General features: G+C 42.4%; 1 protein-coding gene and 1 pseudogene across 4 annotated transcripts in view; one reads left to right on the top strand and one right to left on the bottom strand.

Moving 5' to 3' along the window:
- CPN1 (carboxypeptidase N subunit 1) overlaps positions 1-23,560 on the bottom strand; it is a 42,545-nt gene extending 18,985 nt beyond the window's left edge. For 2 of the 4 annotated variants that reach the window (XM_059054731.2, XM_067027446.1), the window contains exons 1-3: positions 10,888-11,107; positions 5,813-6,012; positions 225-380 (exon numbers count right to left, since the gene is read on the bottom strand). In XM_059054731.2, the coding sequence (XP_058910714.1) occupies positions 225-380; positions 5,813-6,012; positions 10,888-11,107 (576 nt within the window). Of the gene's footprint in view, positions 1-224; positions 381-5,812; positions 6,013-10,887; positions 11,108-23,413 lie in introns of those variants that run through there. The other 2 variants (XM_067027448.1, XM_067027445.1) reach the window with 2 other exon arrangements.
- LOC131751220 (MSL complex subunit 3 pseudogene) lies at positions 14,652-16,217 on the top strand (annotated as a pseudogene).
- Positions 23,561-26,459: the final 2,899 nt, after the last annotated feature.

The raw sequence follows: 26,459 nt of genomic DNA, 5'->3' as shown, positions 1-26,459 counted from the left end.
TCCTTTGCCACTCTCACTACTAACATCAAATATCATGTGCTCAGTGAAGGGCTCTATGCTCAGGGAGGGAAAAAAATACAGAGGCATACGTTACAGTTAGCATTGCTCTGGACAGACTAGCACAGAATTGGGTTGATGCTTTATTATTGCATATTTAGTTGATGTGAAGATTCAGGGAAGAAATTCCAGATGCTGATTTACTGCTTGCAAATTTTGTCTTATACCTGATTTTTCCAGTTGTCTGGAAGGGGCAAGTGGTGGTTGGGGCCTCCATTCTTCTCATTGTAGTAGATGTAGGTATTGAGATCAGGGAAGTTGCGGTTCAGGTCCACTCCGTTTGCATTGTTCCTGCCAGCCAGATACCCAGAAGTGTCCCTGTCCTAGTGGGAAAAGGAAGAAATGAAAGATGAAGGTTTCAGACTGAATGCTCTATTTGAAGAACACTGTATAGTTTTTTTTTTACACATTAGATCGAGCTATCAAACGATGTAGCATTTTCTCCTTTAACTTATCCAAAGTCTCACTGGCGTGGTTCAAGTTTCCCTATAAACCACATGCTGGAGGTAGAAATCCCAGGAGAAGCTCTAACAAAAGGAGGGTGTTTCAGGATAATGGGAACCCCTATTTTTAAAAAATTGTTTATGTCTATTTAATCAGAATGACAGAGGTATGTGCAGCGAGAAAGTATAATTTTTTCAGTTATATATGTATTTTTTTCAGATTATTTTCCATTATAGGTTATTACAAGATATTGACTACCATTCCCCATACTATACAGTAAATCCTGTTGCTTATTTTTTTTTTTTTTTTTTTTTTTTGCGGTACACGGGCCTCTCACTGTTGTGGCCTCTCCAGTTGTGGAGCACAGGCTCCAGACACGCAGGCTCAGCGGCCATGGCTCACGGGCCCAGCCGCTCCGCAGCATGTGGGATCTTCCCGGACCGGGGCACGAACCCGCGTCCCCTGCATTGGCAGGCAGACTCTCAACCACTGCGCTACCAGGGAAGCCCGCTTATCTATTTTATGTATAGTAGTTTGTATCTGTTAATCCCATACTCCTAATTTATCCCTCCCCCATCCCTTTCCCCTTTGGTAACTATAAGTTTGTCTTCCGAGTCTGTTTCTGTTTTATATAAAGATTCATTTGTATATTATTTTAGATTCCACATATAAGTGATATCACTTATCACTTATAATATTTGTCTTTCTCTGTCTGACTTACTTCACTTAGTATGACAATCTCTAGGTCCATCCATGTTCCTGCAAATGGCAACATTTCATTATTTTTTATGGCTGAGTAATATTCCATTGGATATTTATACCACATCTTCTTAAACCAATTGTCTGTTGATGGGTACTTTGGTTGTTTCCATGTCTTGGCTATTGTAAATAGTGCTGCTATGAACACTTCGGTGCATGCATCTTTTCAAATTAGAGTTTTCATCTTTTCCAGATATATGCCCAGGAGTGGGATCGCTGGATCATATGGTGGCTCTATTTTTAGTTTTTTAAGGAACCTCCATACTGTTTTCCATAGTGGCTGCACCAGTTTACATTCCCACCAACAATGTAGGAGGGTGGGAACCCCTATTTTTTTAAAACGGTTTTATTGATATATATAGCTTACATACCACAACATTCATCCATTTTAAGTGTACAATTTAAAGAATTTTAGTATGCTTACAGAATTGTGCAACCTTTACCACAATTTAAGAATACCTCTATCACCCTGAAAAGAAACCTCATGCCCATTTACAGTCACTCCTCATTTTTCCTCCACCCCTAGGTAATCACTTTCTGTCTCTATGGATTTGCCCTTTCTGGACATTTCAGTAAGTGGGATCATATATTATATGTTTGGCTTTTTTCACTGGGTAAAATGTTTTTGAGGTTCCTCCATGTTGTAGCATGTATCAGGACTTCATTCCCTTTTATTTCTGAATAATTCCATTACATGGATTTATCACATTGTGTTTATCCATTCACCAGTTAATAGACTGTATTTGTTTCCTGGGACTGCTGTAACAAATTACCACAAACTCGGTGGCTTATAACATCAGAAATGTATTCTCTCACAGTTCTGGAGGCTAGAAGTGTGAAATCAAGCAGGGTCATGTTCTCTAAAGGCTTTAGAGGAGGATCCTTCTTTGATTCTTCTAGCTTCTGGTGGTTGCTGACAGCCCTTGGCATCCCTTAGTTTGTAGATGCCTCGCTCCAATTTCTACTTCTATCTTCACATAGTCTTCTCCCCTGTATGTCTGTGTCTCTGAGTACAAATTGCTATCTTCTTATAAAGACACCAGTTATATATGACTTAGGTCCCCTAATCCAGCATGACTTCACTTTAACTTGATTACATATGCAAAGACCCTATTTCCAAACAAGGTCATATTCATAGGTTCCAGGTAGACACGAATTGGAGGGGGCAGAGGGGATACTATTAAACCCAGTACATGTGGTTTGTTTCCACTTTTTGGCTATTGTGGATAATGCTGCTGCAAACATTTGTGTATAAGTCTGTGTGTGGACACGTGTTTTCACTTCTAATATCTAGTAGTAGAACTGCTGGATCATAAAGTAAGTCCATATTTAACTTTTTCAGAAACTGCTAAACTGTTTTCCAAAGTGGAAACCATCCCCCCCCTTTATTTTATTTTTTTACTTAGGATCCTTGATTATCTTTTTGCTGAGCAATATCAACTTCGTGGATCCTTTAACCTCTCTGCTCACATCTCACCTTTCATTTGGTCATGTATTCATTCATTCATCCATCCATTTAATCAATCCACATCTATTTAGGTCTATCTCTATTCAAAGTCCCCCGAAAGACACTAGGGAAAGAGATCATGAGACATTATGCTAGCTTTCCAGGAATTCATGGTATATATGGGGAGATATATATTTACATAAATAATTAAAATATATAAAGCAGTAGAATAGAGATAAGTTCATAGGCTCTTGCAAAACTGAAATTCTGTTTGGTGTTTTGTTTGGCATTGGAGAAGGAGACTAGTGTCCACTGGAGCCCTGTGGACTGAGAGGGGAGAGCCCAAATTGGTGGCCATTACTCGAAGTAGGGTGAATACATGGACACTAGGAGGCTAAAAACTCACAGATGTACTACTACTCTCGCATTTTTTCTAAGAACTCTTTATTGTTCTCAGATTTCTCTATTTTTGTGGCATCGTGCTCATATTTTCTTCTTAGATCTCATTGAAAACATATTTTTTGACATTCTCTTAAGTCTCCTACATCAATTCTGTTCCAGTGGAAAACATTTATGATTTTTCTATTTGGAGTTTGATTTTTCACTTCTATGAGATAATGATTTTCATTATGCTTCCAGGGGTTTTCATTGCTTGATGATTTATATCAGCGTTAACTCATAACTGTCCATATCAACAGTTATGTTAATTTACCTATCAGCTGACTTACTACTCACACCGGGTCATTAGTTAAGCTGGCAGTAAGGACTTCCTTTAACAGAAGTTCCCATAAACAGGGTTCAGTTATTAGCTTCCTATTACTGCTGTAACAAATTGCCACAACCTTAGGGCTTAACCTTGCACAAACTCATGATGTCACAGTTTTGGACGTCAGAAGATTGAAATGGGTATCACGAGACCTAAAGGTGTCAGCAGGGCTGTGTTGCTTCTGAAGTCTCTAGGGGAATCTGTTTCCCTAGAACATCTTCAAATCTCTCTTTGCCTGTGACCTTCTGCCTTCCTCTTCCACATTTAAAGGACCCTTGTTATTAGTTACACTAGGCCCACCCAAATAATCCAGGGTATTTTAAGGTCACTTGATTAACAACGTTAATTTTGTCTGTAACCTTAATTCCCTTTGCCATGTAACATAACATAATCACAGGTTCCAGGGATTAGGACTTGACTATCTTTGGGAGGTGGAGCCATATTATTCTACCTTACCTACAGGTGGCTTTAAATTTAGGTGGCCAGGCAGGTCTTCCCTGTGTAGCCATGCAGACAGGTTTCCTCTGGGTACGGCACGTAGCTCTGGGAATCTGAGAACCCGATGGGTCCTCTCTTGGGTTCAGGTTCAAGATCTGCTCCCTTTGAACAAGTACATAGCAGGTGAGCAGAGGTGACTGGCTCCCCAGAGACAGCTATAGGATTTGACAGGGGTTTTCTCCATCTCCTCCCACCCTCACTTCACTGCATAAAAGATGTGGGCAGGTCTGAGGGGCTTCTCCAGTCTCCCCACTGCAATACAGGGAAGGGCCACTAGAATGAAAGTGGCCAGGCTGGGTTCACCCCTACAGCACTCTCAAATTGTCCTGTTCTTTTGGAAACTCAAGTCTCGAGGCATGTTCATGTCCATCTCTCTGATTTCCAGTGCGGGGCGGGGAGGGGGACAAAGTTTTTTGTTTTTTGGGTTTTTTTCTTTTTTTTTTTTTTTCATCTGTTGAGTCATGTCAGCAGGAGGTTGTAAGATTGCAAGGGTCGAATTTGTGTTTGGCTCAACATCTTGGCTCCATTACCCTCCCTGCTTCTCCTCACCCCTTGGCCCTGTCCTCTAGTAGGCTTAAACCAGGATGGGACATTCAAGGAGAGATGCTGAGTGGTTCCACTTGTATGGGACAGAGTGGTCAGATTCATGGAATCAGAGAGTAGAAGGTCGTTGCCAGGGGCTGGGAGGAGGGGGAAATGGGAAGTCACTAATGAAGGGGTATGAAGTTTTGGTTGAACAGGATAGATAAGTTCTGGAGATCAGCTGTACGACCTTTTGCCTATAATCAACAACAGTGTATTGTACACTTAAAATTTTGTGAAGAGGGTAGATCTCATCTTAGGTGCTCTTACCACAATAAAACCAAAATTTAAAAAAAAGTAAAGTAGTGTGAAGTCTAGTCTTAAACATAAAAAACATTTTAAGACTACCCCCAATAAACATATTTTTAAATGAAAAAAAAATCTTTCATTTACATCCCCCTCCAAAAAAGCCAAAAAAACAAAAAAACCACCCCCAAACAAACCAGGTTTAAATACAGCTTTTAAAGGAACATATCCATTGTGTAAGGCAGATGCCTGCCCTCACCGACTGAAAATTCTAATTCAGTAGATTTGGGGTGGGGAGAGGACCTGAGGACCTGTATCTCAAAAACCTTCACCTACAATTCTGATGCACAGCCACAAAAGAATCATTGACTTAAAGTTAGGCACACTGATATTTTGAATTTATGTTAGGAAATAAAGCCCATAAACACTTTTAAAAATTTGTCTCCTGAACAATGTAACTCTAAAATAAAGAATTCAAAGGCTGAGTACTATACTAGTAGAGGAAAAAAGCCGTACAGAGATGGAATAAAGTATGAAGAATCTATAACAGGACTAACCCACCACCCCACAATTCTGAGAAAAGCTCATTCTTTCTCTTTTCCCCCCAAATGCAAATGTAAGTGTAGTGTTTGAGGAAGAAGAGGATTTAGGGTTGGCAGCTAAAAGTTCAGGGAAGGAGGGCCGTTTTGCAATATCCCTTCACACCTGTTCAGTACCTTCCAGTTGAGAAAATGTTGTCGCTGATACTGCTTCACTGATCCTCACAATGAAATGGAGAACTCAGCTGGAAAGGCGGGGAAGGGAGGGAACTGAGACTCAGAGAGAACCCCCGTTCATTGCCTAGGGTGCTACAGTGCTGAACCCATCTTCACACTTCATCCTATTTCTCCAGCTTTTCCTCTATCACATCGTGGCATTTACAGTGGGACAGAGAGCACACCTGGTCCCCCGGCTTTTCCTTACTCCCTAAGACGGCTCTGCTCTCTGCAGGGCCTCCCCCTGGGGCTTGGTACCTGGGCGGCGGCGGCCACCTCGTAGCCGTCGGGGTTCATGGACGGCAGGATGTGAATGCGCGTGCCCTCCACCAGCCGGACAATGCGCTGGTTCCTGTTGCGGAACTCCTCGCACAGAAACTCCGACAGCTGCAGCAGCAGCTCGCGGCCCAGCACCTCGTTGCCGTGCATATTCCCCACATACTTGACTTCCGGTTCCACTGCAAGTGAGAGAAACACACATAAAGAAGATGGGGAAAGCTTAGGAGTGCAGTTAATTCCTAACCATGCAAAGGGATGTTTCCCCTCTTTTTCAGTAATGAATAAAAGAAAACCTCGAGGGCTTCCCTGGTGGCGCAGTGGCTGAGAGTCCGCCTGCCGATGCAGGGGACACAGGTTCGTGCCCCGGTCCGAGAAGATCCCACATGCCGCGGAGAGGCTGGGCCCGTGAGCCATGGCTATTGAGCCTGCGCATCCGGAGCCTGTGCTCCGCAACGGGAGAGACCGCAACAGTGAGCGGCCAGCGTACCGCAAAAAAAAGAAAAAAAAAAAAAAAAAGAAAACCTCGGGCTTCCCTGGTGGCGCAGTGGTTGGGAATCCTCCTGCCGATGCAGGGTACACGGGTTCGTGCCCCGGTCTGGGAGGATCCCACATGCCGCGGAGTGGCTGGGCCCGTGAGCCATGGCCGCTGAGCCTGCGCGTCTGGAGCCTGTGCTCCGCAACGGGAGAGGCCACAACAGTGAGAGGACCGCATACCACACACACACAAAAAAAGAAAACCTCATGCTTCTGTTAGTCTTTTCCAATTATCCCTGTGACCGCTTTGAAAACTGCAACTACAAATGCTACAAAAATTCATGCCACGGATAATAATGTCTACTATTGATTAAAACCCTACTGTGTACTAGGCATTTATGTTATTGCTAATCTTCACAAAAAACCTGTAAAGTAGGCATTATTAGCCTCAGGATGAGGGTACTGGGTATGGAAGAGGTTAAGTAACTTGCCTGAGGTCACCTGGCAGATTTTTTTTTTTTTTTTTTGCGGTATGCGGGCCTCTCACTGCTGTGGCCTCTCCCGTTGCGGAGCACAGGCTCCGGACGCGCAGGCCTAGCGGCCATGGCTCACGGGCTTACTTGCTCCGCGGCATGTGGGATCTTCCCGGACCAGGGCACGAACCCGTGTCCCTGCATCGGCAGGCGGATTCTTAACCACTGCGCCACCAGGGAAGCCCACCTGGCAGATTAATAATGGAGGTCAAAGCCCAGGTGGCACTGAGGTAGCTTAATGCTTCTCAGAGACAAATCTTTTCAGGATAAGGATAGTGCTTTTCCAAGATTTGCTGGCCTAAAGTCCTCCAGGTTATAGCATAACAGTTCCTAATTGCACCAGTTGAAAATTTAATTTTCTTGGTATTCAGGTTAAAATCTCCCCTTCATATCTGAGAATGCTGTGTCTTGAGGCACAGAGTAGCAAGGAGTCTATGTATGTCTCATTCCTTAGTCTTTTCTTTGGCTATGTTAACTGTTCAATTGAAGTTAGAACTGAGGTCATAAGAGGAGCCTCTAGAACCACTTAAAAAAAATCATTCTTGCCCTGTTTTAAAAGGAAGGAGACAAGCCCTTGCCAAGTGATTTCCCTTCCACCCAGCACTCTTTTTTAAAAAAAAATTCATTAATTTTATTTATTTATTTTTGGCTGTGTTGGGTCTTCGCTGCTGTGCGTGGGCTTTCTCTAGTTGTGGCGAGCAGGGGCTACTCTTCTTTGCGGTGAGCGGGCTTCTCTTGTTGCGGAGCACAGGCTCTAGGTGTACAGACTTCAGTAGTTGTGGCATGTGGGCTCAGTAGTTGTGGCTCATGGGCTCTAGAGCACAGGCTCAGTGGTTGTGGCACACGGGCTTGGTTGCTCTGCAGCATGTGGGATCTTCCCGGACCAGGGCTCGAACCCCTGTCCCCTGCATTGGCAGGCAGATTCTTAACCACTGTGCCACCAGGGAAGCCCCCCATCTAGCACTCTCTTGCCTTAATGCCTTTTCTGATTCTGTGTCTCTTCATCTTCACATTTCCATGCCCTCCTCACCATCCATCTAGGCTCAAATGCTCCTTATTCTGTGAAGCCATCTTGGAATCTCCTTGCTGGGAGTGAATTCGCTATTAAACGTCCCTTTTACGATACCACTTTCTACTCTGAGTTTTGGCTAATTTTGCACATGTCCTATTTTCCTTACTGGACCTGGCCTTTGCAATGTATGCCATTTTTAACTTTCTTTAGGATACAATCCATTGTTATTTATCTGCTACAGCAGTCTTTCCCAAAGGAATGTCTATAACCCATAAGGACTGTGTGGTGGATTTTCTGTCATGTACATTCTTTAATCTTAGTGTATTTCTTTAATCTTATCATGTCTTTCTTACTTTTCTTGGTGTTAAATTATACTTTATTTTACGAAAGGATGGTGATAGCAGATGGCAGGTAGTATTCTTCAACATCCTTGTTCAGTAAAATAAAATTTGGAAAATCTATTTTAGTCCCCTCTGATCTCCCATATATATATATTTGTGTGTGTGTGTGTGAAATCCATAAGTTTGGGAACCATTGCCCTGTAGAACCTACCATAGTGCCTTGTTCTTAGGAGGTATTCAGTATAAAATTCTTTTGTCTCTACTTTCCGTATATCCAGAATACAATACAACCACTTCTCCTAACAACCACTGTCATCATTTTGGTTCAAGCTCCCACAATCACAAGCCTGGATTACTACAATAAATCTCCTACTTGAACTCCTTGCATCTGCCCAGCCATGCAAGTCTATTCTCCTGAGTCAGTGTTTGGCAAAACGTCTCCTGTAAAGGACCAGATAGTAAATCCTTTGGGCTTCCTGGGCTATATTGTCTTCACTGCAGCTACTCAATGCTTCCAGTGATAGCAGACATAGATGATACAAAAACAAATGGGTGTGACTGTGTTTCAGTGAAACTTTATTTACCAAAACAGGTAGCTGGCCCTCAAGGCTCTAGTCTGCTGACTCTTGTTCTGAGTGATCTTTTAAAATTGTTAGTCAGATAATGTCACTCCTCTGCTTAAAACCCTCCAACGGCTTCTCACTTCACTCAGAGCAAAGGCCAAAATTTTTGCAGAGTCCTGTAAGGCCCCATGTGATCAGCTCTGCTCTGACCTTGCTTTCCTGTGGTTCACTCTCCCGGAGCCACAGGGCCCTCCTCGCTGCTCCTCGCACATGCCAAGCGTGCTCTGGCTCTTCCCTCTGTGCGGTGTTTTCCTCCCCAGTACCAGTATGGCACCTCAATCACGTACTCAAAAACCACCTTGAAGGAGAAGCTTTTCCTAAAAAGCAACACCACCTCCCCCACTCAACCCACAATTGTCCACAACTCCCTATCTCTCCTTCCTGGTTTCTTTTTCTCAATAGCACTTATTTTCATCTGGGATAATATATATTTATTTAGTTACCTATTTATTGCCAGTCTTACCTCGTTAGAATTAAGGCCCTGAGGGCAGAGTCTTTGTTTTATTCTCTGTGCTATATTCAGAGTCTACCAAAGTGCTTACATTGAGTAGATCATCAGTAATACTGTGGAATAATTAAGGAATGAATGGATGTACCATTGTTAGGGCATCAGAGAAAAGAGGGATCGGTGAGGTACAATAGTATGGAAAGCTTCAAGAAAGGCACTGAATGCTGGAAAGTAGACAGGGCACCAAGAAAGGGGTATGGAGTGAGGGGCTAAGCCTACAACGTCCATTAGCACCCACAAGCTTCCACAATGAGCACACAACCTGAGTAAAAGCAGGGTGTTTGCTCTGCAAGTGCATTTTCAAAGCAAGGCCCTTATTGTCGCCTAATCACGTAGCCTTCCTCGAGTCAGCCTCCCACCCCCCTCTCCCTCCTCCCCTGAACTGGCCACTTAAGAGTTTGAAGCTGTCATGGACAGAATCCACCGGGTGTGAGGTTGCCACTGAAGGTTTTTAAGCAAGGGAGGGAGGGGATTATATCAGTATTTGGACATCTATCATCTGTGTCATAAATGAAAGGTTTAGACAGTGGTGGCTGTTAGGCGTTAGGAGAATGGTCAGGAGCCTGGTGCAATCACTTAGGCAGGCTGTGATGGAATTTGGGCTAGGGGGAAGGGTGAGGAAGTGGAGAGGAAAAGAGACTTGAGGTTGACAGTTTGAAGAAGGAACTGATGTACTTGAGTGTCACAACTGCTGTAAGTAAAGCAGTAAAGCAGAAACAACTTAAATGTCCATCAATAAATGAACTGCTGAATACAACCTTGCAACCATGGAATATTATGCAGCCAAAAATGATAATGTAGATCTTTACTTACAGACATGCTGCTCATCAAAGACTGTGAAATGAGAAAAGCAGATATAGTATGATTCCATTTTTATTTAAAAAATGACGTGTATGTAAGGGGAGGTGGCTTAAACATGCATAGAAGGAAGTCTGGAAGGAGATACATCGATATGTTAACGATGGTCGTCTGTGAGTGGTGGGATTACAGGTAAGGTTTTTTTCCTTATCTAATTTCTACTTTAATCCAAACATGGATGGCTTTTATAATAGAAACAAACTAACAACAAATAATGCAATGAATAAAATGAGTACCCCAAACCTCAAACTCTCTCCAGGATCCCATACTCTGAGTACACCGTCATTCCCCAAAGAGCTATCCCTAAACTCTGGCAGAACTAGAAGGGCTAATTGTTTCTCTAGAGGCATTGGATAGGGAAAGGCAGAATGGTAACAGCAAGGAAGAAAGAAGGGTAATGGGAGGGAAGGCCTGGGGTGGGGGGGGGAGGGAGCAGGGAAGAAGACTCACCTTTTACCATTAACGTCTTGAGCAAACAGAACCCAAAATGGAAGAACAGACTGGAGCCTGAACTGGGGTTGCAGCTCCCCAGAGGCAGGGCCAGTTTGTAGGCTAAGCAAGGAATTACTTAGCCCAGGCTGAGGAAGTGGTGATACTTTATGGGTGGAGGGGTCCAGGGACTTCCCCAGAAACCACCCCAATTACTGGATTTGTAAGGGAAGGGTCCTGCCCCCACACACTTAAAGACACATGCTCAGGGCTTACAGGGCTCGTGGATTCCAGGGTAGTCGCTGAATTCCAGCACGTAGAGGTGTCTCCCCTTCACACTGCGCCCAATGCTGTAAACCCGCGTGACATGGGGGCATTCATTGTGCACCTTGTACAGAGTCCGCACGAGGTCATCATAGCGGTGGTGGCGAAAGGTCACCGGGGCAACCAACTTGAAGAGAAGGAGCTGGAGGAAAATTGAGACCAGATCTGACATCTTGCTGGGCTTTTTCAGAGACCCACTAAAATGGGCCCCACTTCTTCCAGTAACCAGTCAAAATCCAAGGGCCAAGAACCAGTTTTTCCTAGTTTCCCGCCAGTAAACACCAGTGTGACAGTGCCTGGGAAGAAAGTTCAGAACTGTTCCTCCAAAGCCAGAAGTTATTTATGTAGCTCCGGAATAGGCACTCATCTCCCCTCCCCCATTTCTCTGCCTCTCCTAATCCATGAAAACCTTTTGAAAGGTTTTTGCACTTCTTCAGATTGGGTAGTTTCACTGATTCTGGTTTACTGATTAACTAGACTGTAAACAGGCTTCAATAAATAGCTGCTTATAACCCTTTGATTCCCGGAGAATTTTGAGAAGCTTGGCCTGTCCTTGTTCCCTATATTACAATATAGGAAAGGGTATTAAAATAGAACACTCTGTCCTTTTGATACATTCTACATCCTATCTTTCCAAAGCACAGCTCTGTCTTGTCCCTTTTCTCCTCAAAAATCTTCAACAGATACCATTGAGAAAATGAAAAGGTGAGCCCCAGGTTGGGAGAAAACAGTTGCCAATCATGTATCTGACAATATATCCAGAATAAATCAAGAACTCTTACAAGCCAGTAATAAAACAAACAACCCAATTTAAAAGTGGAGAAAAGATTTGAATAGACCTTTTATTCAACTAAAGTAGATATATGAATGACTAATAGCACATTAAAGATGTTCAACACTATTGGTCATTAAGGAAATGCAACTTAAAACCACAATGAGATATCACATCACATCCACTAGAATGGCTATAATCAAAAAGACACAATAACTAGTGTTGTCGAGAATAGGGAGAAACTAGAAACCTCATATATTGCCGATGGGAATATAAATGGTGCAGTCACTTTGGAAAACAGTTTTGCAGCTTCTTAGTTTAAATATATACTTACTATACAATCCAGCAATTTCCTAGGTATCTACCCAAGAGAAATGAATACACATATCCACACAAAAACTAGTATGTAAATGTTCATAGCAGCATTATCCATAGTAGAAAAGTGGAAACAATCCAAATATCCATTAACTAATGAATGGATAAACAAAACATGGCATATCCATGCAATGGAATATCATTTGACAATGAAAAGGAGTGAAGTACTGATACATTGCACAAGATGGATGAATCTTAAAAATATTATGCTCAGTGAAAGAAGACACAAAAGATCACATATTATATGATCCAATTCATAGGAGATGTTTAGAAAACACAAACATATAGAGACAGAAAGTAAACTAGAGGTTGGCTAGGGCTAGGAGTGAAAATGCAGAGTGACTACAAATGGGCACAAGATTTCTTCTTAGGGTGATAGAAGTGTTCTAAAGTTAGATCGTGGTGACTGTACAACTCTTTAAATACACGAAAATTCACTGAATCGTAAACAGGAAGCAGATGAATTTTATGGTATACAAATTGTATGTCAATAAAGGTGCTTTTAAGAAATAAATAAAAATAATTAAGTACAGCCACCCAAAAGTTAACTATAAATTTACCATACAACACAACAATTCCACTCCTGGGTACCTACCCAAGAGAACAAAGACCGGTACACAAGAATGTTCACAGCAGCATTATTTGTAGTAGCCAAAAAGTGGAAACTACCCAAGTGTCCACCAACTGATGGATAAATAAAATGTGGTATATCCATACAATTGAACATTATTCAGCAATAAAAAGGAATAAAATACTAATACATGCTACAACATGGATGGACTTCAAAAACACCATGCTAACTGAAAGGAGCCAACACAGAAAACCCTCTTATTGTATGATTCCATTTATACGAAATGTCCTGCAAAAGTAAACTTACAGAGACAGAAGTAAAACAGAGACTTACTAGGGCTGGGAGTGGGAAAGGAGATTCACTGTAAATGGGCATGAGGGATCTTGTTGGAGTGATGAGAATGTTCTAAGACTGGGTGATGGTGATGGTTGCATAACTTGGTAAATTTACTAGAAATCATTGAATTGCACACTTATAATGGATGAATTTTATGGTATGTAAGTTATACTCCAATAAAGTTTTTTTTTTTTTAAACAGAGTTTCAGTGGAATTTCATGCACTAGAGTGTAAAATCCAAATGCTTCTGCCTGGTTTTCAAGTCACTCCTACCACGTCTAATTGTGACCTCACTCCAGTGCAGCCCCCCTGCAGGGCCTACTGTCTTCTGAGCAAGCCCTCATCACCTGCTTTCCTGCTTTTGCTTATGTACTTTCCCCAGGTAGCTTAACTCAGCTCCAAACCCTGGGTCTTCCTCGTGTCCCTTTGCAATTGCTGTTACCATCAGTCTTTGTATCTCCAATCTTATGACTTTGCCTGTTATGCACTTATCCACTGTGCTAGGTGTTAGGTGTTAGGATAGAGGGCAGCCCTGCTGATGCATTCATTGTTCCTCCCCCCACGATGAGCGTCAGCCTCTAGCACACAGCCTGGCACAGGTGCACATTTGTGGAATGAATGAATAGACCCATTATTGACCTTTCCTCTTGCATCCTCCTGCACTTCAGCAAACTTTTAGAAGGAAATCCTATGCTTTTCTCACCTGTCGGTAAAGACAGCTATCAACTCTTGGTTATATTGGGTGAACAAACTATAGCCAGGCCAGTCTGGCCCACAGATGGTCTAGAGAGTTGGCCCAAGATCAGTACCAAATCAGCAGTACCACAGAGTAAAAACCACAGGATTTTGCACCCACTGCTAAAATCCCATAATTTTCTGATGAGATCATGACACCCCAGGTGGTGAGGGCAGACATCAAGAGAGAAAGCTGAAAGGACATCACTGATGCCGTTACACATTAAGCCCTTGATCTAGGATTGATAAAATAAAATTTATATTTTAAGGCAGGACAAGAAAAAATTAAACATAAAATTTTCTCTGTGTGTTTGTTTGGACCCCCTCCCTCCCTCCCTCACGTGCAGTGTGCATCCACATTACACATTAACCAGAGCTCCTCAAAGATGGGCCTGCTCTACAGTAAAGATCAAAATTCTTCCTAGCAATGTAACTTCTTCAAAGAATATTGTTCTTTCCCAGCTCTGTAGGGGGTCGTGATGACTTGCTGCTCACTTTGTACGTGCTTACACGGACCATGTATCCTTGGTGAACTTTATGTAAAATATCAACATGTCATTTTGATGTACAATCCTTTGTCTTGAAAACGTATGTGACTGTGCCTTAGACTCCTAACAGGTGGAACGGTTCTCAGAGCTTTCTAAGAATATGCTTCCCGGAATGGGCATCATCAGAAAATCTACAAACAGCAAATGCTGAGGGTGTGGAGAAAAGGGAACCCTCTTGAACTGTTGGTGGGAATATAAATTGATACAGCCACTATGGAGAACTGTATGGAGGTTCCTTAAAAAACTAAAAATAGGACCACCATGCGGCCCAGCAATCCCACTCCTGGGCATATACCCTGAGAAAAACCATAATTCAAAAAGATACATGCAGCACTTGCTCTGCCCACCCCGGAGCCTCACCCTCCGCCACGATGAGCAAATGATCACCAGAGAGGGCGTGAAATTTAAATTCCACTCAGGGGAAAAAGTGTTGTGCTTCGAGCCTGACCCCACCAAGGCACGAGTGCTGGACGATGCCAAGATTGTCGATGTTATTGTTGGTAAAGACGAAAAAGGCAGAAAGATCCCAGAATATCTGATCCACTTGAATAGTTGGAACAGAAGCTGGGATAGATGGGCAGCTGAAGATCCTGTCCTTCGTGACACCGATGAAAATTGGAGATTATTACAGCGTAAAATGGCAAGAAAAGCTGTAGCTCGCCTGAGAAGCACAGGAAGAAAGAGGAAGCGCTGCAGGTTGCCAGGTGTGGACTCTGTCTTAAAAAGCCTCCCTGCTGAAGAAAAAGATGAAAATGTTGAAAACTTAATAAGCAGCTCCTCTGATGACAGTAGTGAAGAAAAGGATGAAGAAATAAGTGAAGAAAGTGACATTGAAGAAAAGACTGAAGTGAAGGAAGAACCAGAGCTGCATGCAAAAAACGAAATGGAAGAAAGAATAGCTATAGAAATCCCTGAAGTTCTGAAGAAGCCTGAGGATGATTGTTACTGTATCAACAGGAAGAAACCGTTAGTGAAACTTCCATGCCAGGCCAACACCATAACTATTTTGGAATCGTACGTGAAGCATTTTGCTATCAATACAGCCTTTTCAGCCAATGAGAGGCCTCATCACCATCACGCTATGCCACACGCCAACGCGAGTGTGCATTATATCCCAGCAGAAAAGAACGTTGACCTTTGTAAGGAGATGGTGGATGGATTAAGAATAACCTTTGATTACACTCTCCCATTGGTTTTGCTCTATCCATATGAACAAGTTCAGTATAAAATGGTGACTTCGTCCAAATTTTTTCTTCTGATTAAGGAAAGTACTACAGACGCTAATAGGAACCAGGAGGAGCTCTCTCCAAGCCCACCTTTGTTGAATCCATCCACACCACAGTCCACAGAGAGTCAGCCAACCACAGGGGAACCAGCCACCCCCAAAAGGTGCAAAGCCGAGCCGGAAGCCTTGCAGTATCGGAGGAGGTCCACACGCCACTCTGCCATCTGCGACAGGCTGTCTGAGAGCAGCGCCTCACCTCAGCCCAAGTGCCGGCAGCAGGACACGTCTGCCAGCATGCCCAAGCTGTTCCTGCACTTGGAAAAGAAGACACCTGTTCATAGCACATCATCCTCACCTGTTCCTCTGACCCCTAGCAAGGAAGGGAGTGCGGTGTTTGCTGGCTTTGAAAGCAGAAGAACTAATGAAATAAATGAGATCCTCTCCTGGAAACTTGTACCTGACAGTTACCCTCCAGGTGACCAGCCACCTCCACCCTCTTACGTTTATGGGGCACAACACGTGCTGCAATCGTTCGTGAAACTTCCAGAAATCCTTGGAAAGAGGTCCTTTGCTGAGAAGATTCTGAAGGCTTTACTGAAGTACTTTGATCTCTTTCTGAGGTTTTTAGCAGAATACCATGATGACTTTTTCCCAGAGTCTGCCTATGTCGCTGCCTGTGAGGTGCACTACAGCAAGAAGAACCCCAGGGTGATTTATTAAGGTTTTGATGGTTCTGGAAGACCAGCTTCTCTCTCTAGCTTTGTGCTCTCGGTCCCCAGTAAAGAACTAGGGAGTTGGTGGGCCTTCCTCACAGGCAGAGCAAATGCAATACCCGCCTTGGGGGGCTGTGGCGGGCCCATTTGTTTGAGCTGCTTACCTCCCATAGTTATTTCTGTTAAGGATTACTTCCTAGGTGCCTGAATGGCCTCCAACATGTGACCCTTGCCATGGTACATGTCATCTGTGATGGAGGAAAAAGAGCAGCTTTGTTCACAGTGGAATGTTCACGAAAGTGTGTGTAGGTTGGGCTGTTTCAGTAGACGGAGTTACTTGTTAGCAATAACCACATTTTTTTAGTTATTTGTGAGCATTAAACAAAATCGTTTTGCAAGCTGTTTTCATTCTTGCAATGAGGCTGAGCAACAAAACGTTAGTTTTGCTTGGAAACTGAAGAGTAGTCCCAGAATATTTTAGAGGGAGTTGATACTGATGGCAAAAGAAAATTTGCAGCTATACATTTGCTTGTTACAGTTCCTTTTCTATAAAACCTTATTTTTGGTGATCTAAATAAAGCATTGCCTGAATGTTTGAGATTTTATAGCTGTACTTGGTCGTGTAATGTTATAGTTCCCTTTCTGTTAGATGTTATTTTTGGTGATCTCAAATAAATCATTGCCATCTTGTTGGAAAGAACCAAGAGAGAGTTTTCAAAAAAAAAGACACATGCACCCCAATTGTCATTGCAGCACTATTTACGATAGCCAGGTCATGGAAGCAACCTAAATGCCCATCGACAGACGAATGAACAAAGAAGATGTGATACATATATACAATGGAATATTGCTCAGTCATAAAAAGGAACGAAATTGGGTCATTTGTAGAGACGTGAATGGACCTAGAGATTGTCATACAGAGTGAAGTAAGTCAGAATGAGAAAAACAAATATTGTATATTAACGCATACATGTGGAATCTAGAAAAATGGTACAGATGAACCAGTTTGCAAGGCAGAAATAGAGACACAGATGTAGAAAACAAACGTATGTAGAAAACAAACCACACCAAGGGGGGAAAGTGGAGGGGGGGGGTGGTGGTGGTGATGGGATGAACTGGGAGATTGGGATTGACATGTATACACAAATATGTATAAAATAGATAACTAATAAGAACCTGCTGTATAAAAAATAAATAAATAAAATAAAATTCAAAAATTCAAAAAAAAAAAAAAAAGAGTATGCTTCCCGGGTTACAATCTTCAGTTTGGCTTGAATAAGATTCCCCCTTTTCCCCCTCTTAACTTGATATTTAATTGAATTTTTGTCTATAGGACAATATCTACTGTCATTATTGAAGACTTGGCTTAGTGGTCCGTAGATAGTCCCAAACTGTTCCTCTGCAGAAGAATTCCCATTTCTCTGGTAAATGTGTCTTTCGTCCTTATGGTGACCTCACTCATGCTAAACAGATGACACCCATTCTCTAGGACAGGGATGTACCCTCCCTGCTTGTATGAACTTCGGGTTGTTGTAAACAGGGGATGCCCTCTGCACATCAGGGCTGTGATTGACACTCCTTCCCTGGAATTTCACATAGGGTACCAGAGCATATGCCCTGAAGCCAGAGAGCATACAATGTCTCTCAAAGCAACCAGAAGTAGAAGGAACTTGAGTGTCAGGGGGATATAATATTTTTTTTAAAAATTTTTATAGCTTCATTGAGATGTAATTTACATATAACACTGGTATATTTAAGGTATACAATGTGATGATTTAATACATGTATGCATTGCAAAATGATTACCACATTAGGATTAATTAACACTTCCATCACCTCATGTACTTGTGTGTGTGTGTGTGTGTGTGTGTGTGTGTGTGTGTGTGAGAGAGAGAGAGAGAGAGAGAGAGAGAGATGAGAACATTTACAATCTACTCTCTTAGCAACTTTCAAGTATATAATAAAGTCCTGTAAACTATAGTCACCATGCTATACACTAGATTCCCAGAACTTATTTGTCTTACAGCTTGAAGTTTGTACCCTTTGCCAAACATCTCATTTCCTCTACTCCCCAGCCCCAGACAACTACCATTCTACTCTGTTTCTACGAGTATGGCTGTTTTAGATGCCACAAATAAGGGGGATCATACAGTATTTGTCTTTCTCTATCTGGCTTATTTCACTTAGCATATGCAGAGATATACAATTTTAAATACAAGTTCAACTCCCTCTTAGGCCATTTGATCTTGGGCCAAATAATTAACTTCTATAACCTCAGTTTCCATCTGTATAGGATAGAGAAAAAACAGCTCCTTCCTCATGAATTGTGTGACTCAAACAAGATAATATTACATAAGGCCTTTTGCATGTTGCCTGGCACATAGTAAGGGCTTAATAAATAGTATTAGCAGTATTAATAGTAGCAGCAGCATTAAGCATCTATCTACTCTGTGCTAGAGACCAGGCTAGGTGATGGAGATACAATTCATTCATTCAATGTATATACTGAATATATCTAAAGGCTTTACTTGTATCATTATTTTTGATATAGAATAAAACCAACAAAGATCTTTGACCATGTGGTGCTTACATTCTAGTGAAGAGACAAATAACCAAGAGTGAGAAAAGCAGCTACTATCCTAAAGATACAGACTAGTGAACAAGCACAACACTAGGGGAAGTGTGATGGATGTAACCACATGGGCTATTGAGCAGGGTCACCTAACCTAGTTTTTTTGGGGCAGGGAGGGTTTGCTGGAAGATATGTGGGAGTTAAATCAGATCAGAGAGTCCTGTATCCTCCTGCAGTAAATATAATAATGGTCCCCAAAGGTGTCCACATCGTAATCCCTGGAACCCATGAATATGTTATGTTACATGGCAAGAGAGAATGAAGTTTGCGGATGGAATTAAGGTTGCTAGTGAGCTAATCTTGAGATGGAAGGAATATCCAGGTGGGCCCAGTGTAATCACAAGTGTCCTTTTTGGAGAAAGAGGAAGGCAGGAGAGTCAGAGTCAGAGTGATGAGACGTGAGAAAGGCTCAGTGGGCCATTGCTGGCTTTGAAGATGGAGGAAGGGGCCATGAGCCAAGGAATGCAAGCAGCCTCCAAAAACTACAAAAGCCTAGGAAACACATTCTCCCCTGGAGCCTTCAGAAAAGAACGCAGCCCTGTCAACCCTTGCTTTTAGTCCAATGAGACCCATTTCAGACTTCTGATCTCCAGAACTGTAAGATAACAAATCGGGGTTGCTTTAAGCCACTACATTTGTGGTAAATTTTTACCTACAATAGAAAATGAATACACCCCCTAATACCTTAAGTCTTGGACAGAGCTGGGGCTCTTGGAAGTCAGGGAAAGCTAGAGCAGAAAGCTCACTTGTCTGACATCCTCCGAGGGTCTTGACTCAAATCTTGGGAAGCCAGCCCTGCAGAGGCTTGTTTAAGCAAATGAATCAAACTTCCCAACCCACACCTTCAGTAATCTTAGTTTTAAAATTTCTTTCTATCCTCCAGCAGTAACTCTGAGCTTCTTCAGTACAGTCTCAATGTAATTTAAGCTTGCTTAATAAATTATTAGTTGACTGGACCTATAAATGAATCAAGAGTCCGGCTCAATTCAAGTCAGCAAGGACTCTGAGAGCTACTTGGGTTTTAAGGGTTAAGAGAATGTAGGGCAAAAGGAAACTGGCTGAGCGTGGAGGGTAAGGCAAGTCAGTCCTCGGGACAGATCTTCCAATTCTTTGCCTGGAATGTTCTTCTCCCAGCTCATCTTATACTTCTGATATTAGCACAATGGTGAACTACACATGGAGGCCTTCCCCTGATATCTCATCTAAAGAGGCCTCCCCTGGTTATGCTCAGTCTTACCTCCTGTTTATTTCAATCAGAATATTTGACTTAGTCTGCCCTTATTTATTTATTTACTTCTTTATTTTCTACTAGCTTTCTCTTCCAGTAGAAGGTAAACTCAGTGAAGGCCAAGACTAACTTACCTTACTTACTGTTCACCACTAAATCCCAGTACAATGTGCTGGATAAATTTTAAAATGAAGGAAGTAATGTATGATCTGAGATCTGAGATCTGAATGAATAGATGTTAACCAGGTTAAAAACCGTAGAGGAGTGTGTGTTTGGTAAGAGTTTTAAGAGGAGTGAAGCTTATTGATCCCTCTTCGTAACGCTGACCCTGTAGGAGTCTGCTGGGGTCTGTTCTTGAATTTCTTCTCTTTATCAGCACTTAATTCCAGATGGTCTCATCGACAAATTCCACTATAAGCTGATGACCCTCAAATTTATATTTCTTGCTTCTACTTCTCTGAACTCCAAAACTGTACTTCCAGCTACATACCTCATATCTCCATGAGGATTTCTAATAGGTACCCATTCCTAAGGCCACTAACCCCCCCTCCAGTCCCTGGAGCCAGACAGAGTCTTACAGATACAAACTGTGTCCACAAGAGACACCAGTCGGTGATGAGTCAATTGGATGAGGAGAAACCAACCGTGTCCCCAGCACTCCCTTTCCACCTTCCCCTATTTAATATTTTCTCAAAGCACTTTTTACCATCTGACATATTGTGTATTTAATTGTCTGTTTATTATCTTCTCTCCCTATAAGGATATAAGCACCTTGTGGGCAGAGAATTGATTTCTTTTATTTTCTCATGTGTCTCTAGCAATTAGACTGGGGCCTGGCATGTAGTAAGTTCACTAAATACTTGTGGAGTCAATGAATGATTGAATGATTAAATGCTTTTACCCACATAATCCCATTTGAACTTCACCTCAATCTTTCTTGAGACCATTATATTCCACTTACATATATGAAGATCCCTAAAATTTAAATGATTTTCCCAGATTATATAACGTATAGTTAGAAAATCTGGAGATTAAATTAGCTGACTCCAAAGCTTGGTGCTTTCCATAACACCAAATGCCTCCACCACGTGGGCCTGGTTATATCACAAAAACTGCCTCTAATCTGGCTTCCAGTTCTTAAGAGTAACTGAAAAATCCTTCTTTTAAAAAATAACTTTAGGGCTTCCCTGGTGGTGCAGTGGTTGAGAGTCCACCTGCCGACACAGGGGACACGGGTTCGTGTCCCGGTCCGGGAGGATCCCACATGCCGCGAAGCGGCTGGGCCCGTGAGCCATGGCCGCTGAGCCTGCGCGTCCGGAGCCTGTGCTCCGCAACGGGAGAGGCCACAACAGTGAGGCCCGCGTACCACACACACACACACACACAAAAAGATTAGTAGGTTGATACCTTTTCAAAGTGCATTTATCTGCCCTTTGCAGTAAGTTTCATTTACTCACCGAAACCTGCCACAAAATCAAAGCTGTCAGTGTCTCTTATAAAAAGCCATGTGCTTCTGATGCTCCAAGGCTGTGCTGAGCTCTTTGTAATGCTCTTCTTTTTTCTTTTATTTTTCTTCCCAAACTCTTCCTTTTGCCACCTCCCTGCTATTCTGCCTTCCTGAATGGCTTTCTCTATATTCTCTGATTTTCATCAGTGTTCCCTGCCCGCAACACCCTATATGCTTCAGGACTAGATAGAAAATGCCAAATGATTGGAGCTTGACCTCTTTCTTACATAAATGGAGCTTGGAAGCAATAGGTTCAAGACCAGTGTTGTGCTCATCAAATGGCCCAGGCTCCTTCTAGCTTGTTGCTCTACCTATCTCAACACACACTTAACTTATTGTCCAGACAGATGTTCCAGCCCCATTGTCACATTCACAATCCAGCCACCAAAGGAGCACACCTTCTTCCTTCAAAAGCAAACTTCCCACCCTCACACTCTGCTGGTAAGAATGGATAAATGAAATGTGCTAGATACATATTCAGCAATAAAAAGAAACGAAGTACTGATCCATGCTGAGACATGGATGAAATTTGAAAACATTATGCTAAATGAGAGAAACCAGTCACAAAAAACCCACATATTGTATGATTCCATTTACGTAGGGTGTGTGCATTATATCTCAATAAAGTTGCTTAAAAAAATAAAAACAAAAGCAAACTTTCCACAGTTTTACACATGATTACCACTTACATCTCATAGGCTAGAAAGCAGTCACATGGTCACGCCGACATGCAGGGAAGCTAACAAATGCAGTCTTTATCCCAGCCAGCCAGCCAGACAGCCAGCCACCATGTGCTCGGCTAAAAAACCAGAGGTCCTGGTATAGCACAGGGAACTATATTCAACATGTTGTAATAACCTATAATGGAAAAGAATCTGAAAACGAACATATTATATATATATAATATATATATATAACTGAATCACTTTGCTGAACACCAGAAACTAACACAACATTGTAAATTAACTCTACTCCAATTTTTAAAAATCAGAGGTTCTCTTACAGTAAAAAGAGAGGACAGATATTACAGAACACTGACCATCTCTGACCCACCCTTTGTCAGACCTTGTACCTTGTCCATCTACCCTCAGAGGATCACTGCATGTACTTCTCAGGAACATGACACTTAATTTTAGGTAAACTGATCTCTTTCCCAGAGTCGGTGCAGGGATGTGTTGGCTCTGTGTTCTCATATATTTTAGGTCAAAATTCTCTTCATTTGGCAGCCATTCTTCATAGTTTTGTTTTATAACTTTTGCCTTGTTAATTGAAGGTGGAAGTTTCTTTTTTACATTTTGCGCTTTTATTTTGCTTTCAGTTAGTTTCAGGACTTGGAAGTGAATTCAAAATGCCCTTTCCCTGCTGTCTTTAACTGGAATTTGCCAGAAGAAATATTCTTGAATATGCTTTCCTCTAAATGCAACCCTTCCGGGGTTTCTTCTATTTTTGGATCTAGCGGGACCTCCAGGGTTGGATGTTCACTGCTCTCTATAAACAAGCTGCTCCTCCCGACCAGATAAACTTCCTTCAGAACTTCGCCCCCCCAACACACATTATCTGCTCCAGTCACGTCTCACTTGTCAATAACAGTTTTGTGTAATCTGTAGAGTGCTGTGCACATGTCAGTTGTATTTATTTCGCGTATTGCCTTGACTAGGATGCCTTCCCCCTTTGCCCCTTCCTCAGGGCCGTCAGGCGCAACCCATTAAATCTAAATGCCTCCTGTTTGCCCCCAGAGCAGCTCTTCTTGGGATATGGCACCACCTGTTGCCCAAGTTGAAAACATGGGAGCTGGTCGAAATTCTCCCTTCTCATTCACCTCCCGCGTTTACTCACCCTCGAAACCCTTTCACTTCTTTGCTGCCGATCCTCACCACGCTTCCTGCTTCTCCCCTGCACAGCCACTGCTTGGTTCTGCGCTCTTACACCCCTGCCTGGACCGGCCCTGCTGCCTGGAACGCACCCACGCCAGCTGCACACCTCGTGCTCTTCCTTCAACGCAACCACGTCGCGCCTCCCGCTCGCCCCTCCCTCCTACCCTTCAGACCCTTTATTGGTTTTCCATTCTCCTCGGTGAATTCCAAACATCTGTCCCGGAAACAAGGCCCTCCAGCACCTGGCGATCACTGTCTTTCTCACCTCTCTTCCCTAACACCCTTCCTTCCTGCTGGCTTTGCCAAACAATGAGTAGTCTTTCAACAGACTGCATTTTTTTCCCCTCCAATTTTAAAAATTTGTGGTAAAATACACCAGCATAAAAGAGTGTTTAAACAACCCCTCTCAAGGCTTCCCTGGTGGTGCAGTGGTTGGGAGTCTGCCTGCCGATGCAGCGGACGTGGGTTCGTGCCCCGATCCGGGAGGATCCCACATGCCGCGAAGCGGCTGGGCCCGTGAGCCATGGCCGCTGAGCCTGTGCGTCCGGAGCCTGCGCTCCGCAACGGGAGAGGCCACGACAGTGAGAGGCCCGCGTACCAAAAACTCCTCTCCCTCCATTTGGAAGCTAGCTGACTCCTATGTGTGTTTCAAAACCAAGTGCAGGCATCATTTTCCATAAAACTTTTCTATCACTTACCTCTGGTCTGACTTCTGTTGTACCTTTCTTGTGTTTCCTTAGAAAACTCTGCGCGTACTTCTCTACAAACATAGCATTATGCTGTCACTTTTGGTCTATATGTTTGTCTTCCATGATTAAAGCATAAGGCCCTTAAGACCAGGGACGGTATCTTGTTTCTAGATTCCCAGTCCGTAACCTATACTTGGTATATAACAGGGATTAAACAAATTCTGAAGAGCAATAACAAAAAATGAACTATCACCTCCCTATTCACATTTTGTTGACCTTATAACAGGGCAGGAAATGACTCACTGGAATTCCAGAAATCCAGGCTCTCCCACATGCTCCCACTAACCCTGCTTCCAACAAGGCAATTGTTGGTTTAGTGACACGTTGATTCAGATTGCCCTCTAGCTGATTGAAAACGTGCAGGGCATGGACTCTGAATCCTTTCTGTGCACCAGTGTTGCCTAATTTGTCAATAGCCTGTACCTGTGTAATCCTTACTGGGAGTAAAGAGGTTCTTTCTGAGTTTGAAAAAACTAGTGTAATGTGTGTTTACTGATACGACATCATGTGAGGTATGAGGGTATCAGGGTATTACATTAACTGGAAAAGAGGAGCCTGAATCCAAGTGATCTGGTCATCTGCGATGAAGGGACCAACATACATCAGACTTTGAGCAGCCTGTTAACTGGACCAGTAACAGTCTATGGGTCCAAATGTAGTAGGGGGCAACTATATTTCATTGATTCTAAGGTGCTCTTGATTTCACATTTTAATGTTTCTGAAACAGAAATGTATCTAAAAACAGATGGCATCTTAGATTCAGAGAAATACAACATTATAATAAGAAGTATAAGAGAAATCCAACATCACTGTTATAGCAGAGAAATATAATAACCAATATTAATTGATTTAATTGTAACTGAGCATGGAATGTCACACATTAAAACAGGAAACAGAGTAGAAAAAAGCAATGAATGGCTAAAAGCTTGAATTTGCATTGACTGTGGGAGAATTTTCAGTGACTTGATAATAAAAACCATCATTTATAAGCCCTTCCTAATTGCCAGGGAAAATACATACATTATCATTAATCCTCACCCTCCTAACCTGGAAGGTAGGTGGTGTTAATTCCATTTGTTAGATGAACATCTGAGAAAGTCTGGACCTGCCCAATGTCACACAGCTAGAATACGTCAGATATGATCAGATTTTAAAACCTATTACCAAAAAATTGTATAGATGATCTTATTTGCAAGGCAGAAATAGAGATACAGACATAGAGAACAAACGTATGGATATCAGGAGGAAGGGGCAGGTGGGATGAATTGGGAGATTGGGACTGACATATATACACTATTGATACTATGTATAAAATAGATAACTAATGAGAACCTACTGTATAGCTCAGGGAACTCTACACAGTGCTCTGTGGTGACCTAAATGGGAAGGAAAGCCAAAAAAGAGGAGATGTATGTATACATATAGCTGATTCACTTTGCTGTACAGTAAAAACTAACACAACATTGTGACGCAACTATACTCCAATAAAAATTAATTTAAGAAAGAAATAAATAAAACCTATTACCTTTATTTTATTTTATGCTCCCTCCTGGAGAAAGCACTGACCCTAAAGATAAAAATAATTGTTACCTAAGAACAAAAAAATTTTTTTTCAGTTTGAGCAACTAGATCATCATTGAAGAAACATATTCCTTCTGTGTTTGAAATTAATGGAGAAGATAAATAGGAAAGAGAGTCCTGAGCAAGCTTCTTGGGTTTTGTTTATAATAATGGCCCTGAGAATGGAAATTGATGAGGGTTATTCCATCCTAAATGACCATAACTATGAAGTTAAGTCCAGCTTCACTGAAAATTCAGAGCTAGAACTGACCACCCAATATAATTTTTTGTACCGATTATGTAAAGGCCTTTGAGACTTAAAAGTTGATATCTCTAAGCCTAAAGGCATTTTGTCCTAAACCTTTCTTGCTGTGATTTTAAATCTGTAGAAATACCAATAAGACAGGACCTATGCGTGCACTTGAATCCATCTCTCCCGTCTCCTCCTCCTATAACAGCATCAGCTTCAATCTAGCCTGAGTTTACCAAGATGCCTTGAAAACTCTAGATTGAATTGTTGACTCTGTAAGTGGCCCAATTGCCTCCAGTTCTGACTGTGCCTGAAACTAGGATGTTCCCTTCCCCTTACTAGCCTGTTCCAATTCTAGACTTCTGATGTCCTAGCTTGCTTTGACCTGGGATATTGCCTTGAAACTGAGTTTTGATTGTTGCATGACCTGAGGCAGTGTTTAGAAGACA

This window comes from Kogia breviceps, chromosome 2, assembly GCF_026419965.1.
Source record: "Kogia breviceps isolate mKogBre1 chromosome 2, mKogBre1 haplotype 1, whole genome shotgun sequence".
In the NCBI taxonomy this organism is placed as follows: domain Eukaryota; kingdom Metazoa; phylum Chordata; class Mammalia; order Artiodactyla; family Physeteridae; genus Kogia; species Kogia breviceps.
The sequence above is the reverse complement of the archived record's forward strand: the minus strand, read 5'-3'. Positions and strand labels throughout refer to the sequence as shown.